The sequence below is a fragment of the Bos indicus genome, chromosome 2 (assembly GCF_029378745.1).
Source record: "Bos indicus isolate NIAB-ARS_2022 breed Sahiwal x Tharparkar chromosome 2, NIAB-ARS_B.indTharparkar_mat_pri_1.0, whole genome shotgun sequence".
In the NCBI taxonomy this organism is placed as follows: domain Eukaryota; kingdom Metazoa; phylum Chordata; class Mammalia; order Artiodactyla; family Bovidae; genus Bos; species Bos indicus.
Genome location: NC_091761.1, coordinates 128,821,780 through 128,849,552, shown reverse-complemented (window position 1 = coordinate 128,849,552; position 27,773 = coordinate 128,821,780). Strand labels below are relative to the sequence as shown.

At 47.2% G+C, this 27,773-nt stretch overlaps 1 protein-coding gene across 3 annotated transcripts; it reads right to left on the bottom strand.

Moving 5' to 3' along the window:
• Positions 1–26: 26 nt before the first annotated feature.
• HMGCL (3-hydroxy-3-methylglutaryl-CoA lyase) lies at positions 27–18,208 on the bottom strand. 3 transcript variants are annotated; one of them, XM_019981454.2, is made up of 10 exons: positions 18,079–18,093; positions 13,992–14,075; positions 12,058–12,147; positions 11,819–11,926; positions 11,056–11,151; positions 8,937–9,085; positions 6,360–6,423; positions 3,093–3,281; positions 1,692–1,817; positions 27–701 (listed from the first exon to the last, which is right to left on the bottom strand). In XM_019981454.2, exons 4-10 carry the CDS (start codon positions 11,885–11,887, stop codon positions 600–602), a joined length of 795 nt encoding a protein of 264 aa, XP_019837013.1. In that variant the 5' UTR covers positions 11,888–11,926; positions 12,058–12,147; positions 13,992–14,075; positions 18,079–18,093; the 3' UTR covers positions 27–599. The 3 variants fall into 3 exon arrangements, with proteins under 3 accessions (XP_019837013.1, XP_019837003.1, XP_070632824.1); XM_019981444.2 differs by lacking the exon at positions 12,058–12,147 and having other exon boundaries at positions 18,079–18,208; XM_070776723.1 differs by lacking the exons at positions 12,058–12,147; positions 13,992–14,075; positions 18,079–18,093 and adding an exon at positions 13,957–13,977.
• Positions 18,209–27,773: the final 9,565 nt, after the last annotated feature.

The window sequence follows — 27,773 nt, the reverse complement described above, 5'->3', positions numbered from 1 at the left end:
CACACCTGCACAAGAGAACACTGGAATGGTTGTCATTAAACCTTTAATTATGTCATCTGTTTTCAACAATCATGTTCAAAGTGGAGGTTTTGCAGAGGTGCTGGAGTTGGCAGGTGGCCACCACAGCTGCTCAGCCCTCACCCCTTCACCAAGTGCCCTCTGCCAGCTGAGGGAAAAATTCCTCCAGGCCCCTTTGCCCTACAAAGTCAGAGCGATGGCCCTCAAGAATATGACAGCAGCAAGTTGTGGAGAGTGGCCAGCTGGCAGGTTTCACCCAGAGATGAGACTTGAGGATCAACCCAGGCCAGAGAATTGGGTTCCCAAGAGCCCTCAGGCTTTCAACTCCTGGGCCTTTGGGTCCAGGTGGAAGGAGACCTCCAGCTACCCAAACCTCTCACTCATACTCAGGTCAGGCAGGGAGGGCCTGCAGCCAGGCAACTCCTGTCCACCTCCTTCCTTCCAGGAGAGACCCACGTGCAGAGCTGACAGTGAAGTGCCTGCTCCGGTTAACTGCATTCCCATTTCCACGTGCCCATCCATGATTCATCCACAGCTGTCCCTATTCCCACACGGTCCCCAGGGCTCAGGGACCCAGTGGCTCACAGTTTACAGGTAGCCTGAGCCACTTTGGAGTTGGTTCTTCTGTTCAGGGCTTGACAGATGAAGGCCCCAGCTTCTAGGAGCTTCTGGAGGTTCACACCCTTTGAGAAACAAGTCAGAGGATGCGTTAAGTCACAACCTGCCTTCAACACCCAGGGAAACATCCGACTGGACAGAAAACTGCTGCTGAGAAAGTGAAGGTGAAGACAATCATGCTCTTGTTCCCCTAAAACAACTGCCGGCTGTCTGTGAGGTGGTGTCCTCCTGGCACATGGGGTTCCCCTCTGACTGCCCTCAGTGTGTGACATGGTTTGAGGTGCCGCACCCCAGAAGGGAGCCAGTAGTCCTGTTCGGTACTCCAGGGTCTAGCACAGGCTGGGCCCACAGTGGTGAAACGCTGCGTATGAAGTCAGGGTAACGAAGGCAGAGCAGCAGGGGTAGAAACACCAGCTAAAAAGGCCACACTGAAACCTCTTTATATTAACAACAAGCTCCTATTTACTGCTGTGTACTATTTGCTTAGCTCTGGGCTACATTTTCTTTCTTATCCTATGAGATAAGTGCTATTATTTATTCCCATTTCTTAAGGCCCAAAGTGCTGAAGTCATCTGTCAGGTCACACAGCCTGAGTGGCAGGACTAGGTTTTAAACCCAGTCTGTCTGATCTCAAAGCACAGATGCTATAGTGTTTCCAGCCCACGCTGCGGGCCCTCACTGACTCTGGCAGAGCCCAGGGAGCGGGAGGGGAGGGCGTGCAGTTCTATTGCCCTCATTTTTTCCAGAGGAGAAAACAAAGGTCCAGAGAGAACCGACTCATTTCAGGCCATGGCCTTGCCCCTTCCAGGGCTCTTGGTGCCGCCTCAGATGGAACTCTCAAACCCGCGCCAAGGGCCTGGCCTTCTCATAGCCCCCATCGACCACGCTCTGTTATCTCAAATCATATGACAGAAAAGCCTTAGTCCCGTGGCGCCCTTCTCCTCCTAACTGCACCAACGCCACCACAAAAACCCAGAACAAACCCAGCAGCTCCGGCTTCAGGCAGAGCTCCGGTCAGCTCGGGGCCGTCACCACCAGGGGGCAGGCGGGCTTACCGTGTGAATGCCCAGGCCGGCCAGCATGTAGACCAGGTCCTCGGTGGCCAAGTTTCCCGACGCCCCCTGTGCATAGGGACAGCCTCCCAGTCCTGCCACGGAAGAGTCCATGACACTCACTCCCATCTGAAAACAAGGATGGTGGAATATGGCTGTCACTGTGGGGGGTCTGAGCCTACCAACTCCCTCTCAGTGGCTGCCTGAAATTCCACTCAAATTATTCATTCCTTCAGTTTATGAAAATCCCACTGAAAGAAACTGTTCCTCTTTTTGGTTCCTAAAACAGTGTGAGTCTTTTTTACTACAGTTTCCTCTGCCAGGAATCTTTCCTCCTTCCTTTCATGGTTGGCTCCTCAACTTCTCCTTCTCAGCCTAAAAGCCACCTCCTCAGAGACGCCCTTCCTGATGGCTCACCTAAAGTAACTCCTCCCAACTGCTGAGGTTTCAGACCCCCGTTGTTTTCCTGTACTCGTTTACCACCCCCTCTCCTGCACCCCACGTCAGGCCTCTGACCCCAAGGTCGCTTCTCTGGATTGATCCCACTTCTCTCGATCAGTTGCTCCCACTTTCCGAGATGACTGTTTCATTTTCTCTCTCCTTAAGCCTCAACTCTGAGAAAATAAGACCCAGAAAGTCATAGAATCATTTGGATTAAAGACATGAGCCTCAAGGAGGTAACGTGAGAGATAAAAATGGGTAAAAAAAGACGGCGCAGGGTTGCTCTACTAACCTAAACACTACACTAGACTTCCTGCAGCAAGGCAGCCTGTGGTCAGACACGCAGAACTTTCTAAGGGACTCTTGGGCCATTGGACCCTTGTTCTGGGCCAACCCACAAGAAGCTAACCTCAAGAGAAACTCAGTCTGAGGTCTTGGTCCAGTCTTTGGGCAAAGAGCATCAAAGGATCCCCCCCACCCCTCACTGGTGCACGCATTCGCACTCACAGCCCTGCATGCCGTGGTGGGGCCAGCGCACCCCAGTCCTCCTGAGCCCGCCTTAGTCTTGTTTACAATGCAGTGCTGCCTGGTCACCTTTCTGCTTCCCTTTTTCAACTGCTCAGCTTCATGTCCTTCAAGCCTCGCTGAGGCCTTCTCTGGCGAATCCTCTCTGCCCTCCCCCACCCCCAGCTGGGATGGGGACCATCCTCAGTCCCCATGACATTGTCACAGTGCGTTAGGATTGTCACCTAACTCTCCACTGTCTTTCCTGACAGACAGATGCAGGCACTTTCAGGGCAGGGTGGCATGTCTGTGTCCACCGTGGCCAGCCCGGGGCCTGGCACACAGGTGTGGGCACACAGTGAAGGCTTGCTCAAAGAATAAACGAAACACAGCTGTCCTGCTGCCCTGCCCTGTGGGAGAATGGACGTGTGCCTCTATCCGAGGACATGCCCTGATTACCTGCAGGGCCGTCAAGGTGTTGGCCAGGGCCTGGCCGTAGGTGTCATGGCAGTGGACGGCCAGGGCTGTCACTGGCACCTCCTGCAGGACAGCAGACAGCATGTCCTTCATGGCCCCAGGGGTGCCCACGCCGATGGTGTCCCCCAGGGAGATCTCGTAGCAGCCCATGGAGTACAGCTTCTTGGTGACCTGGGGAGACAAGCAGGCTCTTGGAGGACCCGGATTCCTCAAGCCGGGGTCCTTGGCCTCCGCAGAACACCTCCATGTCCGAGGCACCAAGCTCCTCTTGGACCAGAGACTCCTTACAACTAACTCTGTGAGTGGGACTGATTCCTCACTCTGCTCACTGGGAGACAGACGTGAGGAGCAGCGCTGGCCATCGGTGCAGGCCCCGGGCTCTAACCCCTGCGGCTTTCCTCCGAGGGTCTCAGACTCCAGCTGATCCTTCCCTTACCACCTTCACCCACGGTGTCAGACCTGGGGCGGGAATCAGGAGAACAGATTCCCTTCACGTGGCTCTATCCTTGGTAAGCAGATGTGTGAAGTCAGGGGTCTGAAGTGCTAGTTCTCTATTTTTAAGAGAAGGACCTGGCTATGAAAAATTCAGAAGCCCGTCCATAAACTGCTAAGATCATGGCAGAACCAGAGCGGGATCTGCTCCATGAGATGCTGCCCTCCACTGCTCTGGGGAGAAGGGGGAGGAAGGATGTGGCAGGGCCAAGGACGGAAACGATACTCGATACTCAACAGTGGTCTGTGGGATGAAGGAAATGGTGGGCCCCTCCTCCACTGCCCACGCAGGCAGGGTGACAAGGAGCCCGTGGCAGCCAGTGGGCGGGAGAGGATGCAGCAAAGGCGGCGGGTGGCGGAGTGACATGATGCTGAAGTAATGCCCCAGTCCTGCTGCTCACTGGCTGGGGAACCTTGGCAGCGGACCTCACTTTCCTGAGCTTCAATCTCTGCTCCTGAAAAATGAGGACGAGCCTTTGGGGAGGACTGGGGGAATAGGAGGCTAAGGTCTGGACTGCAGCGGCCACTCTCAGGAAGCAGTGGCTCCTGTTAGCCACCACTCGTTTCTGGCTGCTACCTGGCGTGCAGGAAGAGCAGGAGGGCACTGGAGGCAGACAGACATGGGCTGAGACCTGCTTTCTCCACATGCAACCTGCATGCAAGTCAGTCAGTGTCAGTTTCCTTAACCGTAAATTGGAATAACAAGAACTCCAGAAGTGCAGGGTGATCTGTTTGTTTTGTTTTGGCCGCTCTGTGCCACATGCAGGATCTTAGTTCCCCAACCAGGGATCGAACCCTGGGCCCATGGCATTGAGAGCATAGAGTTCTAACCAAGGAATTTCCTGCAGGGTGGCTTTGAGGACAAAATGACACAAGCTCTTGGGCTGCTCGAACTCATTTCCTGCCCTGTGTTCTTCTCAGTTCAATTGCTCAGTCGTGTCCTGACTCTTTGTGACACCATGGACTGCAAGATGCCAGGCTTCCCTGTCCATCACCAACTCCCAGAGCTTGCTCAAACTCATGTCCATCAAGTTGGTGATGCCATCCAACCATCTCATCCTCTGTCATCTTCTTCTCCTCCCACCTTCAGTCTTTCCCAGCAGCAGGGTCTTTTCCATTGAGTCAGTTCTTCACATCAGGTGGCCAAAGTACTGGAGTTGCAGCTTCAACATCAGTCCTTCCAATGAATATTCAGGACCGATTTCCTTTAGGATGGACTAGTTGGATCTCCTTGCAGTCCAAGGGACTCTGAAGAGTCTTCTCCAACACCACAGTTCAAAAGCATCAATTTTTTGGCACTCAGCTTTCTTTATAGTTCAACTCTCACATCCATACATGACTACTGGAAAAACCATAGCTTTGACTAGATGGACTTTTATTGGCAAAGTAATGTCTCTGCTTCTTAATATGCCATCTAGGTTGGTCATAACTTTTCTTCCAAGGAGCAAGCATCTTTTAATTTCATGGCTGCAGTCACCATCTGCAGTGATTTTGGAGCCCCCAAAATAAAGTCTCTCACTGTTTCCATTGTTTCCCCATCTATTTGCCATGAAGTGATGGGACTGAATGCCATGATCTTAGTTTTCTGAATGTTGAGTTTTAAGCCAACTTTTTCACTCTCCTCTTCCACTTTCATCAAGAGGCTCTTTAGTTCATCTTAGCTTTCTGCCATAAGGGTGGTATCATCTGCATATCTGAGGTTATTAATATTTTTCCTGGAAATCTTGATTCCAGCTTGTGCTTCATCCAGCCCAGCATTTCGCATGAGGTACTCTGCATATAAGTTAAATAAGCAGGGTGTCAATATATAGCCTTGATGTACTCCTTTCCCAATTTGGAACCAGTCTGTTGTTCCATGTCCAGTTATAACTGTTGCTTCTTGACCTGCATACAGATTTCTCAGGAGGCAGGTCAGGTGGTCTGGAATTCCCATCTCTTGAAGAATTTCCCACAGTTTGTGGTGATCTACACAAAGCTTTGGCATAGTCAATAAAACAGAAGTAGATGTTTTTCTGGAACTCTCTTGTTTTTTCAATGATCCAACAGATGTTGGCAATTTGATCTCTGGTTCCTCTGCCTTTTCTAAAACCAGCTTGAACATCTGGAAGTTCACAGTTTGTGTACTGTTGAAGCCTGGCTTGGAGAATTTTGAGCATTACTTTGCTAGTGTGTGAGATGAGTGCAATTGTGCAGTAGTTTGAACATTCTTTGGCATTGCCTTTCTTTGGGATTGGAATGAAAATTGACCTTTTCCTGTCCTGTGGCCACTGCTGAGTTTTCCAAATTTGCTGACGTACTGAGTGCAGCACTTTCACAGCATCATCTTTTAAGATTTGAAATAGCTCAACTGGAATTCCATCACCTCCACTAGCTTTGTTCGTAGCAGTGCTTTCTAAGGCCCACTTGACTTCGCATTCCAGGATGTCTCCCCAAGCACAAGAAGGGAGCCCTCTGCAGAGGATCCTCACCTCAGTCATCACCTTTCACTGACCAGCCTGGGAACTGAGTCAGAGGCTTCTGCTCTGGGGTAGAGGGCAGGGGCTTCAGAGACTCCTTGCCAGGCTAGGAGTGGCCCCCCACTGGGGTGAGTGCAGGGCTGTGCTCTCACAGGGTCTTAAGGAAGGAGCTGAGTTAACAAATGAAATCAGTGACCCACCAGGAAAGGGTGGCGAGAGTAACCTGCACACTCAGGGACCGGCATGGAAGCCAAACCTCGTGAACCCGGCCCTCCCCTGCCGGACACACACACACACAGACCTCAGCGACTTTAGCCGGGGAGATCTTCCCTTCGTAGGGACATCCAAGCACACAGGAGACGTACCTGTGGGAAAACAGGAATGGTGTCAGTGCACCTGGGCTCTCTGGCTAACAGGGCTGGGGCAGGTTGGCTGTTTGACACATCGCCCTGGTCAGCCCCACCCAAACCTGAGGCCGGGCAGGAGGCTGAGGGCCCGGGGCAAAGGCTAATTCCATGCTGGTGAGCCAGACGATGGCAGTGCCGCTCAGCGCCAGGAGTGGGCAGTGCAGCGCCACGCAGGGAAGGGAAGAAGCCAACAGGCCTGTGGGTGAGGAGGCCAATGATGCCCAGGTCTCAGGAGAGGCAACCAGAGACCAGCCACGGAGGAGGAGGAGCTCTATGAGCAGCCAGCTGACTGCACGGGGTGAGGAGAGCAGAACGTGGGCCCGGGTGGGGCTCCCCTCAGGAAAGAACCAAGGAAGGGTACATGAAACTGAAGCGGGCACAAGAAAGCTGGGCTGGCCTGAGGCCCGAGGGGTCAGTGGCACTGGCGGGCTGCCAGGGGGCGCATACACTCATTTATTCGACTGAGGTTTACTGAGCTGCCCACAGTGCGCCAGGCACTGGAGAAGGGCAGTGAGCAAGGCCAAGCAGGTCCCCACCGCCACAGAGCTTAAGGTTTCAAGTTAGGGAGACAGATGATAAATCAGATCTAGTAGGGAAAGGAGGTAATCTCAGAAAGTGATGTGCTGTGAAGGAGAGACAAGGGAAGTGTGGCAGGAGCACCGGAGGCCAACCGCAGCTAGGATGGCCCAGGTAGATCTTGTGAGGATGTGACACTTGACTGAGGTGGCGGGGACAGCCACATTCCAGGCAAAGGACCAGTGCAGAGGCCCCAAGGTGGAAGAGCTGTTCAGTCGCTCAGTTATGTCTGACTCTTTGCGACCCCATGGACTGTAGCCTGCCAGGTTCCTCTGTCCTTGGGATTCTCCAGGCAAGAATACTGGAGTGGGTGGTCATTTCCTTCTCCAGGGGATCTTCCTGACCCAGAGATTGAACCTGCAGCTCCTGCACTGGCAGGCAGATTCTCCACCACTGAGCCACCAGGGAAGTCCGATGAAAGAGGAGGTGTGCTCAAAACATACAACAAAGGACAGAAAAACAGGTGTGGGGAGCAAGGGGCAAAGGGCTACAACAGGGGGCTGGAGAGGCGGCCACCATCCTGATCATGGGGGCTCGTTGAGCTGTGGTGAGGAGTCTGGATCTTGAGTTTAGATGCTTTCTGAGCCCACTCATCCCACTGAGGCAGAGGCTCCATTAAATCTTTTAGAGTCTAACAAATGATGCTGCATATTAAGAGGCAGAATAAATGTTTGCTGGATAAATAATTTCAGACTCAAACAACTCAGTGTATTTTGCCATCTTCATTCTCCTTACTCTCCAATCACTGCTGAGCATGGAAAAGCTAAAAGAAATCCTGAGGAAAGAGCACAGACTTGGGAGTCAGGCAGACCTGACACGTCCTTGCTTTCCCATCCATCCATCTGCCCATCGGTTTCTGAGCACCTACTATGTGCTAGGCCCAGAGACGGGAGACAGCACATGCCAGGGACCGACGGAGATGTGGGCTCTGCCTTCACAGAACACAGAGTCTAGTGGGAGGTGGGAGGCAGCGGAGAATGTAACAAGCGGTAAGTGCTATGTCAGAGGATGTCCAGGGGACTCTGGGAGCCCAGAGAAGGGGCGCCAACTCCACCTGAGGGAAGAGAAGCAAGCTTCTTGGAGAAACTGGCACCAGGAGAGGATCTGAAGGTGAGCAGGAGTGAGCCCTGGCAAGTAGGATGTAGAAGGAAGGGTGGTCTGAGTCTACGGAAAGCACATGCAAAGGCCCAGGGGCAGGAGAGAACTGGCCCGTGTGACAGACGGAAAGAGGTTTCCACTGGCTGAATGCAGTGTGCAGAGGAGACGGGGCCAGAGGGGAGACGTGAGCTGCAGAGAGCGGCAGGGGCTGAGCTGCGCAGGGGCTGTAAACCCGCTGAAGTCTGCAGTTGACGAGCACTGGCAGACGTTCAACCAGGCGGCGATGTGATCGGATGCGTATTCTGGCTGCAGTCGGTTGTGACTTTACAGCAGACTCTTCATCCTTCTGGAGCCTCAGTTTCATCACCTGGAAGCGGGGAGAGTGCCCTCCGTGCTGGGTGCCTGAGAGGCTACCTTCAGATAATATGTGGACAACACCTGGCACTGCTGCCATTAAAGATGTGATGCTGGAGACACCTCAAAGGCCGAGGGGATTCCTCAGGGACGTGTGACGAGCTGGTGGTGGAGCCAGGGTTACGCTGACCTCCACAAGCCCTGTTTAGGACCCTGTCCTGCTAGATTCGTGGGGTGAAAGGATCCAAAAATCAGGTTTGGAGAAAGCACTTGCCAGGATTTCTTCTGACCCTGTTTTACTTGGGAAAAGACGTCTGGGTGTGGAGCTCTGGCTCCCTGCACCCAGGATAAGGAGCCTGTGAGGGAGGTCGCTGGAGTCAGAGGCTGGCCCTGTTCCAGAATGCTCTGAGGAAAGGAGGCAGCACCAGCGTAGCCAGACTCACCCCCGCACAGAGATACCGGCTGCCCGAGCTGCCTTCAAGATTTCATCAAACCGCTGCAAACTCTCATCTATGGAGCAGTTGATGTTCTTCTTGGTGAAGAGTTCAGAGGCGGCTCCAAAGATGGCCACTTCCTTGGCTCCGGCAGCAACCTGCCAACAGCCAGGTGAATTCCTTTCAGCGATTTTCTCTTGATGGAATACCCACCCAGAGTGAATTTTATGACATATGAGTACTACTATAAGTTGAACTGTGTCCCTCCTACCCCCAGTACTATCCTGGAAAAGGTCAATCCTCAACCCAATTCCCAAAAAGGGTAGTACTAAAAGAATGTGTTAACCACTGGACAATTGAACTCATCTCCCATGTGAGGAAGGTCATGCTTAAAGTCTTAAGATAGGCGGGAGAAACACCAATAACCTCAGATCTGCGGATGATACCACTCTAATGGCAGAAAGCGAAAAGGAACTAAAGAGCCTTTTGATGAGCATGAAGGAGAGTGAAAGAGCCGGCCTAAAACTAAATTAAAAAAAATAAGATCATGGCATCCAGCCCCATGACTGCATGGCAAATAGAAGGGGAAAAGGTGGAAGTAGTGACGGATTTCCTCTTCTTGGGCTCTAAAGTCACTGCAGATGGTGACTGCAGCCATTAAGTCAGAAGATGATTGCTTCTTGGCAGGAAAGCCATGACAGGCCTAGACAGTATGTTCAAAAGCAGAGACATTATTCTGCCAACAGAGGTCCGTATAGTCAAGGCTATGGTCTTCCCAGTGGTCATGTACAGTTGTGAGAGCTGGACTGTAAGAAGGCAGAACGCCAAAGAATTGATGCCTTCAAACTGTGGTGCTGGAGGAGACTCCTGCAAGTCCCCTGGACAGCAAGGAGATCAAACTAGTCAATCTTAATAGTCACTGGAAGGACTGATGTGGAAGCTGAAGCTCCAGGATTTTAGTCATTTGATGCGAACAGCAGACTCACTGGAAAAGTCCCTGATGCTGGGAAAGACTGAGGGCAGAAGAACAGGGCGTCAGAGGATGAGACAGCTGGATGGCATCACTGATGCAATGGACATGAACTTGGACAAACTTCAGGAGATGGTGAGGGACAGGGAGGCCTGATGTGCTGCAGTCCATGGGGTCACAAAGAGTTGGACACGACTGGGTGACTGAACAACAACAACAACCCCCAGAACCTCAGAATGTGACCCTGTTTGATAGCAGGATCACTGTAGATAGATGTATAGGGTTAAGATGAGGTCACATTGGTCTCCACTCCGAAATAAGAAGGCGCTCGTGTGAAGATAGAGGAAAGGCCGGCAAAGGTAGAGGTGGACCCTGAAGTGATGCGCCCACAGGCTGAGGAACGCTGAGGACTGCTAATCATCGCCGGAAACCGGCCGAGAGGCGGGAACGCCGCCCTCTCAGGGCCCTCCGAAGGAACCTGCTGCCACCCTGTGCGGACTTGCAGCCTGCTGACTGGGAGAGAGAACGTTTCTGTTCTCTTTCACCTTTCACCGAGTGTTTGGTATCGTGTAATGGCAGCCGTAGGAAATTAATACAGTGAATCATATCCCCAAACAAAGAAGCCTTGGCCTTCCCCCAAGGACCCACAGTGCTGCTGCCGGCACCACCCCGGAAGTCCCTTGTGGCCTAAATTCAGAATCAACATCTCCAAAGAAATTCTCATCTGAAATGATAAAAAAGTTAGATACTAGCAACTACCTCTAAATTTGTGGACAGCTTGCTTACCTCTCAAGAGGAGATGGGCGACAGGAACAGGAGTGAACATTTATTAAGTACTCACCTTCTACCAGGCTCTTACTAAGCAATTTATGTGCATCCTGTCCTCTGAAATCCTCACAATGGTAGGTACTACCATTAACCTTATTTCATGGGCAGAACCTGAGGCTCAAAGAGGTTTAACAGCTTGTCAAATCAGAGAGCTGAGAGTGGCGGGGCCAGGACCCCCTCCCCGGGTCTGTCTGACGATGCCCACCACCGCTGGAGACAAGTCGTTCGGACAGAATCCTGGGACAGAGACTGAGGCTCAGGGACAAGACAGGGGCCCATGCCATCCATCTCTTTTCAGGGGCACTCCCCAACCAAAAATGAGTCTCTTACCGCTGCCTGGAAGCCTTTGAAGTTTGGGGTCAGGACTGGGTAGTTGACGCCAGGAAATTTCTGGATGCCTTTCAAGACTTCAGCATGGTCAGCCATCTGGGAGCCAAAGGAGACATTGCCAATTCACCACCAAGGCGGCAGAGAGCTCAGGTAGAGAAAGCCTTTTTAGCACAAAATCTCTGTTCTCCAGGACCCTTGGAGAAAAGAGGCCTTTTGCAGAGCTGAGTCTCCCCAAGGCTTTCACTACTTGTTTGACGGCTGATGAGCCAGAAGGCTCCCTAGCATGGGTGAGAACCCCAGTTTCTCCATGTGGCTAACACTGTCGACTCTACATGAGCCGCACCAGCAGCAATGATACTTCTAGCCACTGGTTGAGAACGTGCTCTGAGTCCGACCCTGGGCTCAGCTCCCTGTCACCTAACACTCAGCTGGACCAGGATCTTTCTTCCCATTTGGCTGTCTCTGTGATGCAGGAGCTGTCCAGCTTCCCCTTTCGACAAACACAGAAGCCACATCTCTAGACAGGCCTAGAGATTCTAGGCTTCTAGAGCCAGAGACATCACCTTGAACCTGGGGAGGGGAAGGCCTCACCAGGCAAGGCAGGGCACAGCCAAGACCGAGTCTTCCTCCCAAGTCACCCTCCTTTGCTGTACATGTTACTATGAAGCACTGAGAGCTCACAAAAGTGAGGACCTGGAAACCTACATCCTGACCTCCACTTACTTCCAATGCATCTGAGATGTGCCTGCAGGCCGGGGCTCACCTGTGGAACCCATTTGGGAGACACGAAGCTGGTGGCTTCTACCACAGGGAGTCCTGCTTCGGAAAGCATGTCTATTAGCTTGATTTTCACTGGAGTAGGTACAATATTCTGTAATGCAAAGAGAAAACACCAGAAAAAGACAGGCTGGCCAAGTGAGTCACGAAATGGTCTCAGAATGCAGTCAGTTCAAAGCTTTTTCTACAGCACCCGCTTCACTGTCTCCACTGTCAGACACTAACCTGAATTCACATGTAATCCTGCCAATAGGTGCAGTACAGGCTTGTCTTCCAGTTCCACAGAGAGCATTTTGCAGTGAAAGCAGTTTCTCACTTGAAAAGGAGTTAATACTTACAATGGAAACAGTATTTGCCCGTCATACGGGCTTTTAAACTAAAGCTCTGTTACTTTATGACCCCATCAAAAACAGATTGAGACCAGTGAGCCATGGCCTGAAAGGGCGGAGATGACTAACCCTCTGGATCCTATGAGACATGGCCTCCAACAGGCCACACCTTCCTCCTTCCGTCTCAGGTGGCACAGGATCTCATCCTCACATGCTCCACTACTTCTTTCTCCCCCCGCCACACCCTGTCTGGCTGCTCACCAGCCTCTGTGGATTCCTATTTCCAAATCTACTATCATCCCATGTCTATTACGCCATGATCTTCCTCTACCAATTCATCCCACACAGGAATCCTTCTAAAACACAGTCTCTATTATCTCACCCTCCTGCTCAAAAGCTTCCCCTGGCTGCCTAGTCCTTACAAGATTGGGTCCAAAATCCTAAAACTCCCAAATCCTTCTCACCAGCCTCTTCCACCCCCAATTTCTCTCCCTCTGTTTTAATTTAATCCATTGAAGGGCTCACCCTGCTCCAAGGAATGTGCTAGGAGCTACAGATACAGTGGTGAGCAGAACAGACACGATCCTGCCCTCAGAGACCTTACAACTGTCTTTTACAACCAACATTCATTATTAAAGGTAGACTAAGCATGCTCCAGTACTCTTGCCAGGAAAATCCCACGGACAGAGGAGCCTGGTGGGCTGCAGTCCATGGGGTCGCTAAGAGTCGGACATGACTGAGTGTCTTCACGTTCACTTTTCAGTTTCATGCATTGGAGAAGGAAATGGCAACCCACTCCAGTGTTCTTGCCTGGAGAATCCCAGGGACGGGGGAGCCTGGTGGGCTGCCGTCTATGGGGTTGCACAGAGTCGGACACGACTGAAGCGACTTAGCAGCAGCAGCAAGCATGTTTTAAGATTTTAAGGTTTTTTTTTTAATTTAAAAAATAATTAACACATGATTATTTCAGAAAAACACACCCCAAACAAAAGAAAACCACCCTAACACCTGCCAGAGATAACACTCTTAATACCCTGGTAGGTAACTTTTTAGATCTGTGCAGTCCAGTACATTACACATGAGCCATATGTGGTTATTTAAATTTAAACTAACTGAAACTACATTTTAAAAATTCAATTCCCCAGCCATACAAGCCACAATTCAAGTGCTTAACAGCCACATGTATCTAGTGGCTACTGTATGGGACAGCTCAAATCTACAACATTTCCATCTTCATAGAAAGTTCTATCACACAGCACTGTTCTAAGATCCTTTTCTCGGAAGATGCTTCCACACATATACAAACTTTTTTGTTTATATATAAGATTAAATGTATATTAATATATAAATACGTATGTAATTATATATACAGTATTGTATAATCTGCTTACATCACTTAATATACTCCTATATCATTAACAGCTTCACAGTATTACATTTTATGAAGTCATTAATGTATTTGATCTACTTTTCCTCATACTGAACATGTTGGTTATTTGCAACTGTCCTGCTCTTACACCAGGGTTGTAAGGGACATTCCCAAGCTAAATCTTGGCATGTGACCTTCATAACTTCCTCTGGCCGAATCCCCTGACGTGTCGCTGCTGGATGAGGCACGCCCTCACCTTTCCCCCTCACTCCTGCAGCTCTCACCATCCACCCCGCCCCACAGGCCCTTGAGAGGGACCCAGGATCACAACACTTGGGGCTGAACTGTCACAGGTGCCTGCCTGGCCTCCCAGACGGGCCCAAAGTCAGGCACAGCTCGGCATCAGTGACATGGAGCGCTCAGTACCTGTGAAATATCTTTTGGTTGATTTCCACGTTTACCTTTTCATTTTGTAGTCCGTCTCGAGGACCAACTTCCACAATTTTCACTTGCTTTGGGAACGTACCCACAGATGAGGTGCTGACCTGTGGTTTAAAAGAGGGAACAAAAAGTAACAGGAAGAGAGTGTCACAGTTCTCCATGGGGACAAATCAGAAAGAATGTATCCATCCTCAATACTGAGACTAGAAGCAGTATTTCTCACCCTTTAATCCATATTTGCTCTGTTTTAGAATCAAGAACAAAAAGAACATTTCACTTAAGAACAGAGTAAGAGATTCATGCTTGCAGTATGGACCATTTGCAACTCCCCTGAAATCCAGACTCATTTCCAACCACCTGGCAACTGGGCATTTAGACTGTTCTTTAAACAAACCTATTTGTACTTCTCAAACTTAGAAGTCCCCAAACAGAACTGATTTCTCCTAAAGCCTAGTTTAACTTGAACCTTCCCAGGTGGTACTGAACCCTTCCCGTGGTTAAGAACCCTGCCAATCAATGCAGGAGACCTAAAAGACGTGGTTCGATCCCTGGGTCAGGAAAATCTGCTGGAGAAGGAAACGGCAGCCCACTCCAGTACTCTTGCCTGGAGAATCCCGTGGACAGAGGAGCCTGGTGAGCTACAGTCCACAGGGTCGCACGGAGTCGGCCACGACTGAAGTGACTTAGCACACACACCCGGGGCACAGCTGCCCCAGAGGAGGACAACTGCCAAGTGTGGAGAGGAGTCGTCTTGGACTATGTGGGGTGGCAGGGATGGAAGAGGCTCTGCTCTGTTATGATTACAGGGTGGGTGGTGACAAGGGGAGTGAGTCTGAGAGGAGATGAAACCTTCAGCATTTGAAGATATTAAAACAACGGCCTGGAGTCGCCTCTGTATAAAGTCTGCCCTATATATAGTCTTCTATAGAAAATCTTCCCCTCCTCACCACCAAGTAATACAAGGCTTTTTTCTCCCTTTCCTCTATTGTTCTTAGTACTACTTATTACTGTTGAAATTAATTTCATTTCACCAGATTTAATCTGGATGAACACACTGCAGGAGGGCAAGGGGCAGGGGTACCGGCAATCTACTTAGTGGTGGAGGCTTAGTTGCTAAGTTGTGCCCAAACTCTTGCGACCCCACGGACTGTAGCCCACCTGGCTTCTCAGTCCATGGGATTCTTCAGGCAAGAGTACTGGAGTCGGTTGCCATTTCCTTCTCTAGAGGATCTTCCTGACCCAGGAATTGAACCCAGGTCTCCTGCATTGCAGGCAGATTCTTTACTGACTGAGCTATGAGGGAAGACCCTAGCAATCTGCTAAGGATCCCCATTCCCAAAACCCTTAAGGAAGGAAATATTCCTGGCTATCAAACAGCCGGAACTTAACTTGCCCAAACTGGCCTTGGTTTTAGCCAACAAAGCTTCCTAGAGGCTAAGGTGATGAGCCACTGAATTTCATGAAGTCAACAGGCTAGGTTGGAAGGTCCCTGCAAACTGAATCTCCCTCCAGTTGGGATGTTCAGCTTCTGCTGGTACATTACCCTAAAAGGATCCCACTGGAATGTAAGCTCCAAGAGGCAGGAACTCTGTTTTATTAATTGTTATATTTCCCTGAGGCCCTGAGACCTAACAGGGACTCAATAAATAACTGGTAAATGTTGTTGAAAGAATTGTTTCAAGTTCCTTTTATGAGAACAGAATCAACTTGATTCTATAACACACTTCTTCATAACAACTCTTCATATACTAACAAAACAATTCACATTTATGAAGCATCTACTATTTTTTAGGCACATAAAAGAGCCTTTTACATATTAACCCATACGATCCTCTCAACACCTTATTAGGTAGGAACTGTTAAAGTCCCCATTTTACTATGAGAGATATGAAGTTCAAGAAGATTAAGTAATTTTCCCAAGGTCACATGGTTAGCTAGTTACTGAGCCCATATCTGAACCCAGCAGTGTGGATCTAGAATGCACGCTCTTAACCCCTAGGCCACATTATCTCTGCCACCCTCTGGTCCCCCCCGTTTTCTCTTGCCTGGGTTAAGTGCTATTGCTCAGCTGTATCTGACTCTTTGTGACCCCATGGACTGTAGCTCACCAGGCTCCTCTGTCCATGGAGTTCTCCAGGCAAGAATAGCGGAATGGGTTGCTCTTCAGGGGATCTTCCCAACCCAGGGACCAAACCCAGGTCTCCCGCATTGCAGGCACATCCTTTACAGTTTGAGCTACTCTGGGTTGCCTGGGTTAAACACCTAGTTAATTCCCTTTGTACAGTTCTGCATAGAAATAATCCCCTCTAACCACACAAATCCTGAGCCACAGCCTCCTGAGCTATGGTACCTATGTCAACAGCTAACACTGGCTAAAGGCCAGCGCTGCAGCCATCAGCACTTCCTTTAGTCCTTATATGATGCTATGATGCTGCTGCTGCTGCTAAGTCGCTTCAATACGATGAGGGACTATCATGTATTACTCTCCCGACTCCACAGGGGAAGAAATGACCTCAGAAGGACCCCAAATCACACAGCTAGAAGTGAGGAAGTTTGCACTTAACTGTCTGGTTCTCATATCAAGTCTATGCTAGTAACTCCATGGAATGCCTACCACTACCATCTCATTGCAAGAGGAGTTTTTTCAAACACTGACATTCACCATCTCATTTAATTTTCTTAACTTTTCAAGTTGGACTTCACGGATTTATTTGCAATGAGCAACTGGCGGGGGAGGGTGGTCCAGTAGACACTGAAGTGGCTTTTTGAGAGCCCCCTACCCACTTCCCCACTGCCAAGACAATGTAATTTTTACCACTACACAGTTTTACGGAGAAGGCAATGGCACCCCACTCCAGTACTCTTGCCTGGAAAATCCCATGGACGGAGGAGCCTGGTGGGCTGAAGTCCATGGGGTCGCTGAGGGTCGGGCATGACTGAGTGACTTCACTTTCACTTTTCACTTTCATGCATTGGAGAAGGAAATGGCAACCCACTCCAGTGTTCTTGCCTGGAGAATCCCAGGGACGGGGGAGCCTGGTGGGCTGCCGTCTATGGGGTCACACAGAGTCGGACACGACTGAAGTGACTTAGCAGTAGCAGCAGCACACAGTTTTAACTCCTTCTAAACTCTAAAGCAACAACTGACCTATCACTTACTAAGAGCTAGAAAAATGTCAAATGCTTTAGTTCCATTTTCCTGAACCTCCAAACCAACCCTGAGGATTTTCTTTTTTTCCATGTTAAAGGTCAATATGACTGGAATTTAGAGATTTGTCACTCAACCTAAAAAGTAGCTTCAGAACCGCTGGGGCATCACAGCTTGAGCTTTAACCAACACAATGTATTCAACTCTTTACCCAGTTAGGCCTCCTACACTTTCCCTCCACTCACTGAGCATGGGAGAGAAGGCGGAACATCAGGATCGAACTAGCCCAAAGTACAACTCCAGGGGAATCACATCCAGCAACACGCGATCCAAGTCCTGCTCATCTAGCTGGGACCAAGTGTCCCCAAACGCAACAAGAACTAGAAATGGAGAACAACAGAGGGGGATGTCCTGGCTTTTTCCACTCGAACTGGCAGGGTATTCTTGAGTATTCATGACTTTCATTAAGGAGGAACTTCAAGAAGTCTGAAGCCCTATGATAGAAAAATGCCAGGGTCCGCAAGAAGAGCCCTAGCCAGGGAAGCAGGACGCCTAGGATGGCGTTCCAAGTCTCCACGACCCGGGAGAGTCGCTCCCCTTCTCTGAGGGTCAGTTTCCCATGCCTCTCAAGGCATCTGGGCGAGTCAGAGAGTGGTGTCCAAGACTTCAAAGACCTCCCAACTCTGGCCTAAAGAGCTGTCCGGCTTTGCCTCTCAGAGAAATGGTATCGATTTTTTTTTTTAATCATTTGGTTGCCCAGAACTGCCCGTGGGATCTCAGTTGCCCCACCAGGGATCAAACCCTTGCACCCCGCACTGGCAGCGCGGAGTCTTAACCCGCTGAACCACCAGGGAAGTCCTAGGCTCTGCCTCTACGGGAGCAGCCGCTAGGGGCCAAGTCCTAGACCCTGACCCTCACGGTGCCTTCAAGACCGGCCCTGGACGTGACGGGGCACTTACAGCCCGGAGGGTCGCCAAGCCCACCAGCCTCCGCGGGAGCACCTTCTTCACTGTCGCCATCTCCGCCCAGCTTCCAATGCGGCCGCTTCAGCGGAGTCCCACGTGACACTGACGGCTAGGTGGGCGTAGCCCCGCCCACGGGGCGGGGCCTCTGGAGCGCCGTAGTGACGCCATGCGGTGGCTCCGCCCCCAGCCTGTCGACGTTTCTATTCCTTCTCGGCAGTTTCCTTAGCCCTCATTTATGAGCGCTTTTTGTGTGCGAAGGGCAAGTGAGGACTCTATAAAGATGAACAAAAATTCACCACAGTCTCTGACTTAATGAGTTTTTGTAATCTGGGAGGTGTGGAAAGACAGATGTGAACAATCACACGCACCTTCTGCAATAATGAGACCAAGCATTACTATTTTGCCATGCGCTGTTCTGAGATATTTGCATGTATTAACTCATTCATCACAGTCTTAAGGACTTAAATGCAGGCGGTCGACTCCGGAGAGAGAAGCATCCTTTGATTACATACCTTGAAGAATAAGTAAACTCTACCCAGGTAAAGAGGATACAGGAAAAACTTTTCAGAGAGAGCACAGTGTACGCAAAGGCCCCGAAGCAAAGAAATTGAATGCGTAAGAGCGGTGTTTTTCAAAATAATATCAATTTAGTCGGTACTTTTTAAAAGAAACAAAATATCAGAGTGCCTTGTATAAGCAGGAAAGCTAAGTAATGCTTTACAGAGCCTCTGTTTGTCATTACAAAACAAACTTGGTTTCACTGTAAAATACATTTCTTACTGTACGCTGCAATTAGAAATGTTTGAAAACATTGTTTTAGAAAGATGAAAAAAAGGCCAGAATGACTAGAGAGCAGGCAGAAAGAAGAGGTCTTCCTACTCAGATGGGAGATACTGGCAGGGACTATACCACAGGGCTTTGGCTAACTCCTTAATAACAGCTATCTTAATAGCAACGCATTGGAAGGATTTTAAGCAGGAAGATACACATTGTGCAAACAGGCACTGAGGCTCCTGGCTGGGTAAGAACGCTCACTGACTGGCATTCTTGGGGGAGGCAGAGAAGGCACTGTCCTTGTTTTCAAGGGACTCAGATTTTAGCTAAGGAGAAAACAAGGCATGATAAGTGTTTAGTTATGCTTCCACAGCCCCCCAAATTTCCTCCATCATAGCAGTTAGAGAACTGCCAGAATCCTCAAGCCTGCAGCTAGAGGCTGAGAGTGAAAAGTGTTAGTCACTCAGTCCTGTCTGACTCTTTTCAACCCTAAGGACTGTAGCCTGCCAGGCTTCCCTATCCATGGAATTCTCCAGTCAAGAATACTGGAGTGGGTAGTCATTCCCTTCTCCAGGGGATCTTCCCCACCCAGGGATCAAACCTAGGTCTCCTGCATTGCAGGCAGATTCTTTACTGTCTGAGACCCCAAAGTCAGATCAGATCAGATCAGATCAGTCGCTCAGTCGTGTCCGACTCTTTGCGACCCCATGAATTGCAGCACGCCAGGCCTCCCTGTCCATCACCAACTCCGGGAGTCCACTGAGACTCACGTCCATCGAGTCAGTGATGCCATCCGGCCATCTCATCCTCTGTCGTCCCCTTCTCCTCCTGCCCCCAATCCCTCCCAGCATCAGGGTCTTTTCCAATGAATCAACTCTTCGAATGAGGTGGCCAAAGTACTGGAGTTTCAGCTTTAGCATCAGTCCTTCCAAAGAAATCCCAGGGCTGATCTCCTTCAGAATGGACTGGTTGGATCTCCTTGCAGTCCAAGGGACTCTCAAGAGTCTTCTCCAACACCACAGTTCAAAAGCATCAATTCTTTGGTGCTCAGCCTTCTTCACAGTCCAACTCTCACATCCATCCATGACCACTGGAAAAACCATAGCCTTGACTAGACGAACTTTTGTTGGCAAAGTAATGTCTCTGCTTTTGAATATGCTATCTAGGTTGATCATAACTTTCCTTCCAAGGAGTAAGCGTCTTTTAATTTCATGGCTGCAGTCACCATCTGCAGTGATTTTGGAGCCCCCAAAAATAAAGTCTGACACTGTTTCCACTGTTTCCCCATCTATTTCCCATGAAGTGATGGGACCGGATGCCATGATCTTCGTTTTCTGAATGTTGAGCTTTAAGCCAACTTTTTCACTCTCCTCTTTCACTTTCATCAAGAGGCTTTTGAGTTCCTCTTCACTTTCTGCCATAAGGGTGGTGTCATCTGCATATATGAGGTTATTGATATTTCTCCTGGAAATCTTGATTCCAGTTTGTGTTTCTTCCAGTCCAGCGTTTCTCATGATGTACTCTGCATATAAGTTAAATAAACAGGGTGACAATATACAGCCTTGACAAACTCCTTTTCCTATTTGGAACCAGTCTGTTGTTCCATGTCCAGTTCTAATTGTTGCTTCCTGACCTGCATACAAATTTCTCAAGAGGCAGATCAGGTGGTCTGGTATTCCCATCTCTTTCAGAATTTTCCACAGTTGATTGTGATCCACACAGTCAAAGGCTTTGGCATAGTCAATAAAGCAGAAATAGATGTTTTTCGGGAACTCTCTTGCTTTTTCTATGATCCAGCGGATGTTGGCAATTTGATCTCTGGTTCCTCTGCCTTTTCTAAAACCAGCTTGAACATCAGGAAGTTCACAGTTCACATATTGCTGAAGCCTGGCTTGGAGAATTTTGAGCATTACTTTACTAGCGTGTGAGATGAGTGCAATTGTGCGGTAGTTTGAGCATTCTTTGGAATTGCCTTTCTTTGGGATTGGAATGAAAACTGCCCTTTTCCAGTCCTGTGGCCACTACTGAGTTTTCCAACTTGCTGGCATATTGAGTGCAGCACTTTCACAGCATCATTTTTCAGGATTTGGAATAGTTCAACTGGAATTCCATCACCTCCACTAGCTTTGTTCGTAGTGATGCTTTCTAAGGCCCACTTGATTAGTCCTTCCAATGAATATTCAGTGTTAATTTCCTTTAGTATTGACTGGTTTGATCTCCTTGCTGTCCAAGGAGATTAAGAATTGTAGGATTTTTTTTTTTTTTTCTATTTCTGCCAAAATCATCACTGGGATTTAAATAGGGTGAATCCGTGTATCACCTTTGGGTAGTATTAACACCATGACAATATTAAATCTTCTAATTCATGAAAACAGATATCTTTTCATTTATTTATGTCTTCTTCAATTTCAGCAATGGTTTGTAGTTTTCAGTGTACAGGTCTTGAAAGTCATAAAATAAATATGACTTTCATAAAATAAATACGACTTTCATAAAATAAATGACTTTCATAAAATAAATATGACTTTCATAAAATAAATATGACTTTCATAAAATAAATGACTTTCATAAAATAAATATGACTTTCATAAAATAAATATGACTTTCAAGACCTGTACACTGAAAACTACAAACCATTGCTGAAATTGAAGAAGACATAAATAAATGAAAAGATATCTGTGTTCATGAATTAGATTTAATATTGTCATGGTGTTAATACTACCCAAAGGTGAACACAGATTCACCCTATTTAAATCCCAGTGATGATTTTGGCAGAAACAGAAAAAAAAAAAATCCTACAATTCTTAATCTCCTTGGACAGCAAGGAGATCAAACCAGTCAATACTAAAGGAAATTAACACTGAATATTCATTGGAAGGACTAATGCTGAAGCTGAAGCTCCAATATTTTGGCTATCTGATGGGAAGACCCGACTCATTGGAAAAGATTGTGATGCTGGGAAAGATTGAGGGCAGAAGGAGGAGGGGATGACAGAGGATGAGATGGTTGTATGGCATTATTGATTTATTAGAATAAGTTTGAGCAAACTCTGGGAGACAGTGAAGGACAGGGAAGCCTGGCGTGTTGTAGTCCATGGGGTTGCAAAGAGTCAGACATGACTGAGAGACTGAACAACAATAACAACAATTTGTAAGGGATCTCAAGGACCCAGAATAGCCAACACGTTCTTTAAAAGAACTAAGTTGAAAGACTCACAATTCCTGATTTCAAAACTTCCTGTATTAATTCAAACAATGTAATACTGGCATAAATGACATACAGACCAATGGAAGGGGTTAGAAAGCTCAGAAATTAGCCCTTGCGTATATGATAGAAAATTTTCAACAAGAATGCCAAAACCATTCAATAGGGAAAGAGTCTTTTCAACAAATTTTGCTGAGAAGGTTGGATAACCACATGCAAAAAAATGAAGTTGACTTCTTTCCTGACGCCATATACAGAAATTAACTCAAAATGGATCAAAGACTTTAACTGGCTATTATTCACTGTGGAATACATAATACCAGGTACATGGTTAGCATTAACTATTTACCCTAAGAGTAATACTAGCAAATGTATGAGAATCTGTCTAGGGTCACTAGCAGTTGGAACCATTTTATTTTTTATCACTTTTTAAACTTTTATACATTTTGTTGGCGTACAGTTGATTTACAATGCTGCGTTAGTTTCAGGTATACAGCAAAGTGAATCAGTAATATAGATACATCTACCAACTCTTTTTTTAGATTCTTTTCCCATATAGGTCACTGCAGAGTATTGAGTTCCCTGTGCTGTACAGTAGGTACTTATCATCTGTTTTATATATAGAAGTTTCTATAGATTCCTTATTTATGGTACATAAGCCACAAGGCAATACCATGCTGTACTGTCAAATCTCTTATGGATTTTGTTCTATTAAGCCATATTTCAAAAAGCCTCATTTCAACCAGGGTTCTAGAAGGAGTGTTTGTGGGAAGTGAGTGAGGAAGAATCTTATTTTTATTCAAGATGTAGAAAAAGAACAACTGGAAAACTCTTAAGTAGAATGAAGGACAAAATAGAAGGTAGAAATTTGAATGACGTAGGAAAAATATTACAGTTGAGAGAGGATCATCCAATTAAAAAAACAAGAAAAGAATACTGGCTCTTTGAGACCAATAAAACTGACAACATTATGTGACCACATTGGTCACACAACAAAAAGCATGAATAAAACAAGAGGACAGAGTGAAAGACATTGCATGCTGTAATGTACAAGTTTATGGACAATAAATCTGAAAACTTTGTTGAAATGGGTTCCCTAGACTATTATAGCTTTTAAAAGTAGCTTGAAAATAAAAGAATCCTTACATCCACTAGGATGGCTGTCATAAAATGGACAGATAATAAATGTTGGCAGGGATGTGGAGAAATTGGAACCTTCATTGCCATGACTAGTGGCAATGTACTATAAAAGGTGCAGCTTCTATGGGAGACAGTTTGGCAGTTCCTCAAAAGTAAAATATAAAATGAACGTATGATCCAGTAATTCCAATCTTAGGTATATACCCAAGAGAATTGAAGAGTAGGAACTCAGAGAGAAAACCTGTTCATCAATGTTCTTAGCAAAGTTATTTACAATATTGTGAAGGTGTAAACAATTCAAATGTCCATCAACTGATGGATGGATAGGACCTCCACGGTGGTCCAGTGGTTAAGAGTCCACCTGCCAATGCAGGTTCTCTCCCCGGTCTGGGAAGATTCCAAATGCTGCGGGTGGGTAAGCCAGTGCGCCACGACTACTGAAGGCATGAGCACTGAAGCCTGTGCTCCTCAAAAGGAGAAACCACCACGATGAGAAGTCCACACACCGCAACTAGAGAGCAGGCCCCACTTGCTGCAACCAGAGAAAGCCTGCACACAGCAACGAAGACCCAGTGCAGCCAAGAATAAACAGATAAAACCTGATGGATGGATAAAGAAAATGTGGTATATACGTATAATAGAACGTTGTGTGTGCTGAATGAGTGCTAAGTAGCTTCAGCCGGGTCTGACTCTTTGCGACCCTGTGGACTGTAGCCTGCCAGGTTCCCCTGTCCATGGGATTCTCCAGACAAGAATACTGGAGTGGGTTGCCATGCCCTCCTCCAGGGGATCTTCCCGACCCAGGGATCAAGCTGCATCTCTTCCATCTCCAGCATTGGCAGGCGGGCTCTTTACCACTGAGCTACCTGGGAAGCCCAATAGAATGTTCTCTCTGCTCTGCTTAGTTGCTCAGTCGTGTATGACTTTTTGCGACCCCATGGACTGTAGCCTGTCAGGCTCCTCCCTCCATGGAGATTTTCTAGGCAAGAATATTGGATTGAGTTGCCATGCCCTCCTCTGGAGGATCTTCCTAACCCAGGGCTCCCATATTGCAGACGGATTCTTTACAGTCTAGATTATTTAAACTTAAAAAGGAATAAAATTTTGATACATGCTACAACATGGATAAATCTTGTGAATATTATGCTAAGTGAAACAAATAAGATACCAAAGGAAAAATATTGTATGCTTCCAAGTATATAAATTATTTATTATTTTTTGTTGTGCAGCATGTGGGATCTTAGTTCCTTGATCAGCTGCACCACATGTCCCTTGGTGGCCACCATGGCAGGATTACCTACCATCAGAATATTCCCAGCCCATTAACAGGCTATGGGAGTCACTTTTATCAGCTTTCTAAGATGAACACAGTGAAAAAATAATTTGTCAGTTTAGGACCAGATGGCAGATGGGAAGAACTGGCCTCCCAAAGGAACTGGCCTCCAGACATGCCTTGGGCCACAATCTTGTAAGGGGTTCAATTCATTCTTTGCTGCAAACTGTCCTGGCCTGGCCTGGTCATCTCAGCACTGAATTATTTGAGATGTTTGAATTTAAGACAGACCCAAGGAGTTCAACTTACTCCTTTCCACTGAGAAAGATCCTCCATAGTGGTCTTATTAAGGACATCTGACACAATCTGGAAGGTTTAAGAGTTGGGGACACACCTTGAGCCTCTATTTTGTAAGGGGGTCCATCCATGTGGCTGCACAGCAAACCATCCTGGCCTGTGACACTCCCCTGAGCTCTTCCACTGAAAGGAAACAGCACACCTCAGATCTCTATTTTGTAAGAAGTTGGATCTACTCATCTCTGTTGTAACCATTTCTGAAATCTGGAATCCTGTCCTACAGCGTGGACTTACTCCAGACTTTAGTCCAGTGGCTAAGACTCCAAGTTCCCAATGCAGGGGGCCTGGTTTGATTCTTGGCCAGGGAACTAGATCCCACATTCTGTAAAGATCACATATGCTGCAAAAAAAAAAAAAAGAGATCCTGCATGCTGCAATTAAGATCCAGAACATATTAAAAAAAAAAATGGCGGGGTGAGGGGGAGATGTGATCTAGAGTTGGAGACACAGTCTGGAGCTCAAGTTGGTGTGGAGTTGGATCTTCTGGTCTCCATTGGAACGATCCTGGAATCAAGTCCAACATCTCGGATTTACTCATCACATTGCATGCAATCCTGAAGACAGAGTTGGAACCCTTCTTTGGGATGAAATTTTTAAGAATTTGGATCTATTCATCTTCATTAGAATCATCCTGGAATCATGCTCCCCCAAGCATTCCAGAGGTTCAGTATCTACTGGAAAATTTACAAGTCGAGGACACACCTGTGGCGGTGACTTTGCTAGGAATTGGATCTGTTCTCAGAGTCTCCCATCATGGTTTACTGGGGACCTTCCATACCGTCAGGGAGACCATGGTGCCAAAGAGTCCAAAAGGTGCCAGAGGCCACCTGGAGCCATCCTGTTGCCCCTCCATCATCTTCCTGGGAAAATGGTGGTTGAAAACTTAAGAGCCCAAAGTTGGAGCTTCGGCTGTTCAGTCTCTTGCACAACTTTTGTAAATTTTGTTTTAGGTAATACTTTATATCTGTTAAGGTAAACAGATATTTTTCACTGTTTTCTAGTTTTTGTACTGTAGATGTGCAATTGTTTTTTACTGATGGAACCAATGATCTACTAAAGTGTCTTATTCATTCTAATAACTTTTTTTTCGGCCACATCCCACAGCTTGGTTCCAAATCAGGAAAGGGGTACATCAAAGCTGTATATTGTCACCCTGCTTATTTAACTTCTATGCAGAGTACATCATGAGAAATGCTGGGCTGGATGAAGCACAAGCTGGAATCAAGACTGCCGGGAGAAATATTAATAATCTCAGACATGCAGATGACACCACCCTTATGGCAGAAAGTAAAGAAGAAATAAAGAGCCTCTTGATGAAAGTGAAAGAAGAGAGTGAAAAAGTTGACTTAAAACTCAACATTCAAAAAACTAAAATCATGGCATCTGGTCCCACCACTTCATGGAAAATAGATGGGAAACAGTGAGAGACTATTTTTTTGGGCTCCAAAATCACTGCAGATGGTGACTGCAGCCATGAAATTAAAAGATGCTTGCTCCTTGGAAGGAAAGTTATGACCAACTTAGACAGCATATTAAAAAGCAGAGACGTTACTTTGCCAACAGAGGTCTGTCTAGTCAAAGCTATGGAAAACCCCAAACTGGAAAAATCCAGTAGTCACGTATGGATGTGAGAGTGGAACTATAAAGAAAGCTGAGTGGCGAAGAATTGATGCTTTTGAACTGTGGTATTGGAGAAGACTCTTGAGAGTCCCTTGGACTGCAAGGAGATCCAACCAGTCCATCCTAAAGGAAATCAGTCCTGAATATTCATTGGAAGGACTGATGCTGATGCTGAAACTCCAGTAATTTGGCCACCTGATGCGAAGAACTGACTCATTGGAAAAGACCCCAATGCTGGGAAAGATTGAAGGCGGGAGGAGAAGGGGACGACAGAGGATGAGATGGTTGGATGCCATCACCAACTCAATGGATATGAGTTTGAGTAAACTCCGGGAGTTGGTGATGGACAGGGAGGCCTGGTGTGCTGCGGTCCACGAGTTCGCAAAGAGTTGGACACAACTGAGCGACTGAACTGAACTGAACACAGCTTGTGGGATCTTAGTTCCCCTATCAGGGGTAGAACCTGGGTCCCCGGAGTAAAAGCGACAAGTCCTAATCCAGAGAATTTAGGATTAGGATTTAAATTCCCAGGGATCACCAGGGAATTTACCTAATTCTAATGATTTATTTGTATATATTCTTTGAAGTTTTCTATGTGAACAATCACATCATCCAAGAACAATGATTGTGTGGTTTCATTTTTTCTGACTCTTAGATCTCCATTTTTTGTTTTTTTCTTAACTTGTTTTACTGCATCTATCAGGACCTTCCAACCCAAACAACACTGAATATTAACAGTGATACTTGGCACCCCATCTCACTCCTGGTTTACAACGTAAAGGTTCATATGGTATTCATATTTTTCTATTTCTTCGTTATTTAGTCTTGGTAGATTTTGTGGTTCTAGGAATTTGTCCACATTCATCTAGGTTATCCTATTTGCTGGTATACAGTTGTTCATAGTTCTTATAATTCTTCTGTGGAATTGGTAGTAATGTCCCCACTTTCATTTCTAATTTTAGTAATTTGGGTCTTCACCAATTCTTAGTACACTTGGCTACAAGCTTATTATTTCGATTTCTTTAAAAAGAATCAATGTTTGGTTTTGTTGATTTTCTCTATTGTTTTTGTATTTTTTATCTCTGCTCTAATCTTTGTTTCCTTCTTTCTGCTAACTGGTTTTAGTTTGTTGTTTTTCTAGTTCCTTCTGTTCTACAGTTAGGTTGTTGATTTGAAATCTTTCTTATTCCTTTTTCGCAATGTGTTTATACCAATAAATTTCCTACTCAGCACTGCGTTTTCTGGGTCCTGTAAGTTTTGGTATGTTGTTTTTGTTTTCATTCATGTCTAAGTATTTTCTAATTTTCTTTGTGATCTCTTT

What these genes read in the sequence shown, in the direction of transcription:
- HMGCL (XM_019981444.2), bottom strand. Translation starts at nt 18,138, where the DNA reads ATGGCGACAGTGAAGAAGGTGCTCCCGCGGAGGCTGGTGGGCTTGGCG. An exon ending in GCCGGTATCTCTGTGCGGGG is followed by an intron (nt 6,424 to 8,936) that starts GTGAGTCTGGCT and finishes GTTTTCCCACAG; the next exon opens with GTACGTCTCCTGTGTGCTTG. An exon ending in ACACCTTGACGGCCCTGCAG is followed by an intron (nt 1,818 to 3,092) that starts GTAATCAGGGCA and finishes CCTTGTTTTCAG; the next exon opens with ATGGGAGTGAGTGTCATGGA.